Raw genomic sequence first — 4291 nt, 5'->3', positions numbered from 1 at the left:
ATATGTATATATATATTTTATTAATATATTAGAACAAAAAATATTTTAGTACGAGCGTTTTTTTTTGTAAATTTCTTGAACGCGTTATCAATTTATTGGATACGGTCCATTTCACACTGCAAATGCCTTGAAGCCTTCTTTAAATGCCTTCTTTAATTAGTCAATTCGTAAAATTCTTTCTTCTTGTTATCAACTCATTGCGCATTATCAACTAACATTCTATGATCTTATTTTATTAATTTGACTTGTGGCACACGAAAAAAAATTATTTATTTCCAATGTGCAGTGTAAGAAAAAAAGTTTTTATAGAGCCTGTTTTTAATTGAATATTTTGCACTTTTATTTTCTTTTTCTTTTTAATGTAGAAAGAAAAAAAGAAAGAAAGAGATGAATGGTATAAAAGTTCAACTAAAAAGAACATAGTTATAAACCGATATAATTGCTGTGAGAAAACGATCGTCTTAATATACTGCGAGATACAAATCTTTTCTTTAAGTTTATATATTTCTTGCAGACGATGTTCTGACACAACTGTCGAACCGAACGGAATACGCACATTTATTCGCCACAAATAACGAAAACTCGAAGAAGATCATTTGAAAGTGTCTTTTAGAGCCTGATAGTTCTTCTAGAGAACATCGAGGCAAACCTTTCCTTAGTCCCATTTGCTCCACTTCTGTATGAGAAACGTATCCAAGGTGTTTCAAGGATTATAAAGCAAAACTATTTTGTCGTCTACAGAAGCTGCAGTTGCATGTAAGCGGCAATTTAGACAGCTAGCCTGTGTTTTTCCTATAATCTCATAAATTAGAAAAAGTCGAGAATTTAGCGGCTTAGAATTTTAGGAAACTAAAATTCTAAGATTTAAGGATTTTAAATGATCTTAGATTTGATAATCCGTGAGTAATTTAGTTATAAAAGTCCTAGAATCTCCGATATGAAAATCCAAAGATACGCGACTTATCCTAGATTCCGAGAATTTAAAGACTCGAGGATTCCACGATCTAGAGGTCGAACTTTATAGATATCGACTTTAAGATTGAAAGATCCTGTGATCGAAAGTTTGGAAAATGGAAAGCCTAAGGATCTGCAGAAACTATAATCATCTTAATAATTGTACATTTGAAGATAAATTAGTATGTAGAAGTTCGAAGATCCTGTAAGGCTTATTTCCAATTGATCTACGAGTGTCAAATTACGGAAAAGGAAACTGATACCTTGCACTTTTTGATGTACAGTACACATTACATAGCTTACAGTTAAGTAATCCGGTCATTAAGCTTCTTACTAGCTCAAATGAAGTATCCATGACGTAGGGCTTGGACGCGCATTTAAAGAAAAATGAGGACAGGTAACGATATAATTTATTTTTCGACCTAATGGTTCGACACCGCGATATTCGGTGCACATGTACAGACATGCAATTATGCACAGGAATATACATATGCGCTAAATTGTGTACATACTTGTTGCACACTATGAACCGCTTGTATGTAACACATATACACACACACATGTGTAAGAGTAAACGAAAAGATTGGGTGAATCGATCATGTATACCCTCTATGTATGCGCGCGCAAGTGCGTTCATATGTGTACGTGTGTATGTATGTATGTATATAGAAAGAAAATACGTGTATGTATGCACAGTCAAAGCGATTAGCCACTTTGTAATATCTGTATATGAACGAAATGGCCAAAGTTTAACAGCGCGCATTAACAGTCATTCTGAGTTAAAAACAGATATGTTGAATTATAGAACATTTTACTACGACATATGTTGAAATAACAGTATTTATTGAACTGAAATTTTTGCTTTCAGTGCGTTGAATTATTATATTTATCTTTTAGCCAAAGAAACCACTTTGATTTCGTTAAATGATTGGATATAAATATGATTAACAATGATATATTCAAAGTAATGTTAAGTTTTATTAATATCTTTACTATTAAAAAAATCTGTTAGGGACATTGTGACATGCCTATTAGACTGACAATAGGTAATACAAGTTTTTAGTACAAACTAAAAACTACTCTACTAAACTAGACGAAACTCAATAACTTATACAGCGACGTAAAGAATAAATACTGCGGTGGCGGGTAAAGGATCTGCAAATATAATATAAAGATGTGAAATTGTTAAACGTACGAATAAGCGATTTAGAGATATAAATTGTTAGATTCAAAATTTCCATGATACTTGGCAAAACGTGTAAAAGATTCGTTTTCGTTGTTCCATTTCCATCCATCCGACAATTTAGGTAAATAAAAAATGCAAGCAGTATTTATATATTGACGCTTTATTAACATGTAGCTTGACTCAAGATATACTTAAAGAATATTACAATCGCGTGACTTCGGAGTTATTGATAGCCCGTAATTTTCCATCGGAATGACTAGACCGTCGATGTCTGACTTGCGCATGGGTCGGCGGAACATATCCTGCCTCATCGGCGCGTTTATGTTTATCTAACTGAATGAATCGCGAACCAGGTCCACCGCCACCACCATCCAAGCATTCGCAGCTCAGACTCGCCTGATCGAGGTCGCCCTGATACGGTCCCGGTGGAATCAGCAAGCTCTCCGTCGACTTGGTCGGCTGGAAATGTCGGCTAACCGTCGAACTCGTAGTTGTGGAGTATGCAGTACTGCCACTGGCACCACTGCTCTTTCGTTGCACGGTACCGATCGGCGTCTTTGATCTGCCGGTACCACTGCTGTGTGACCCTTTACCAGGACGTTCCGCGCTATGAGTCTTGATGGTTACAGTATCCAGATAACCGTAACCAAAGCCGTAACCTCCGAAGGCTTTGGTGGTCAGATTATCCCAAGATTTAGGCTTAGCGTACTGAAGGCACGGCGGTGGTCGCTGGTGCACACTCGGATCCCAGTATAGAGTGTCAGTACTGAGGCTAGTAGAACAGGAGGCGACGCTATCGGCTGTGGAGACGTCGCTACTGGTAATTGAATGAAGACTATGGCCGGATGTGCGAGAGCAACTGTGAGTATTAGGCTGTGATTGTTGCTGTGACTGTTGATCTCGTTGTCCTTGAATATGATGATGCTGCATATTGACTTGTTGTTGTTGCTGCTGTTGCTGCTGCTGTTGATGGAGAGCCTGCTCATTGCGGGCACGTCGTTGTTTCTCGCGACGTCGACGACTAGGAACGCAATTTGGATCGCAACAGGGGCTGGCAAGATCATAAGCATCTAGACTGACACTGTCAGATTGCTCTCGACGACGATTTGCGCTGGAGATGCAAGCGACGCAGAGATTGTTCTGGGGAGTCGAATGTAGTGATTGTCCTTCACCAGCAGTAGATGATTGTTGTTGTTGTTGCTGGCAGGATTGCTTGTGAGATTTGCTCTTTGCAGGTGTACCCATCATACCATTTGACTGGTGGTAACTGTGACGCAAGGAAGTCACCGCAGATTCGCTTGACATCTTCGAGAGGAAGTGATGATGATCGCTACGAGAACGAGGCGGTCCGACTGTTACGAGGCAAGCGGCACTACGTGGTATAAGACATGATCGCCCATCCGCAAACTGAAAAAAGTTTGATTATTTCGCGATAATGAAAAAATTATAAAATCTTATCATTGTTTGATTTGGAAATTTACGAAAATTATTATAGAATGTTTAGAAACTTTACTGTATGTGTATCGATATTTTAATTCTTATTACAGATAAATATAGATAGCGGCTTACGTTATAAAGAAGAAGATGTTCAGTGGAGGTTGCTGGCCGGCAGCATTGAATCGTGGAAGAGTTGAAGCTAGAAGAGGGCGATGGTTGATTGGGATTAGTGCCGATGGTGTTAGGCGTTCTTTTGCGCGCTGGCAGTGAATGGGTTTTCCATCGTCCCATTAGAATAGACCGTTCTCTTTCGCATAGTCTCTCCAATTCGTTCAGACGAGATTGAAGAGCGCGTTGTAACTCGATATAACGCATATGTAATTCCACCTGAAATCGTACATTTAATTCATCAAAATTCAATTACATTGTTGTTGGACTAAAAAAGATCGCGTTAAAATTACAAGATTATGAAAATTATCAATGACACTCGGGCTTTCGCTTACCTTTCTAACGCAATCTTCGAAGGATACGACCATTCGCATTCTGGTATCACAGTTCTTGATAAAGTTCACCAGCGTTTTGTGATCGGCTCTGTCCATCTCGTGGCCATTTATAGATAGTATTACGTCACCTTCCCGCATACCAGCTTTGAATGCAGGTCCATCATATTCCACGTAATCCACGTAAGTTACCATTTCTATTTCCTGTTCTCTT

The 4291-nt window shown here is 38.5% G+C and overlaps 2 protein-coding genes across 3 annotated transcripts in view; one reads left to right on the top strand and one right to left on the bottom strand.

Annotated features, from left to right (window-relative positions):
- Positions 1 to 1798, top strand: part of LOC108690779 (lysophosphatidylcholine acyltransferase) — an 11590-nt gene extending 9792 nt beyond the window's left edge. Inside the window, exon 11 of one of the 2 annotated variants that reach the window (XM_018198261.1) lies at positions 515 to 1798. In XM_018198261.1, coding sequence (XP_018053750.1) covers positions 515 to 600 — 86 coding nt within the window. In that variant the 3' untranslated portion in view covers positions 601 to 1798. The remainder of the gene's footprint in view (positions 1 to 514) is intronic. The other variant, XM_018198253.1, reaches the window with a different exon arrangement.
- Positions 1799 to 2318: 520 nt separating this feature from the next.
- Positions 2319 to 4291, bottom strand: part of LOC108690790 — a 2825-nt gene continuing 852 nt past the window's right edge. Inside the window, exons 3-5 of the mRNA XM_018198275.1 lie at positions 4081 to 4291; positions 3710 to 3964; positions 2319 to 3547 (exon numbers count right to left, since the gene is read on the bottom strand). The exon at positions 4081 to 4291 is cut by the window's right edge and continues 2 nt beyond it. Coding sequence (XP_018053764.1) covers positions 2342 to 3547; positions 3710 to 3964; positions 4081 to 4291 — 1672 coding nt within the window. The 3' untranslated portion in view covers positions 2319 to 2341. The remainder of the gene's footprint in view (positions 3548 to 3709; positions 3965 to 4080) is intronic.

This window comes from Atta colombica, unplaced genomic scaffold (assembly GCF_001594045.1).
Source record: "Atta colombica isolate Treedump-2 unplaced genomic scaffold, Acol1.0 scaffold105, whole genome shotgun sequence".
Classification (NCBI taxonomy): Eukaryota; Metazoa; Arthropoda; class Insecta; order Hymenoptera; family Formicidae; genus Atta; species Atta colombica.
Note: the sequence above shows the minus strand (reverse complement) of the source record. Positions and strands in the feature narration are given on the sequence as shown.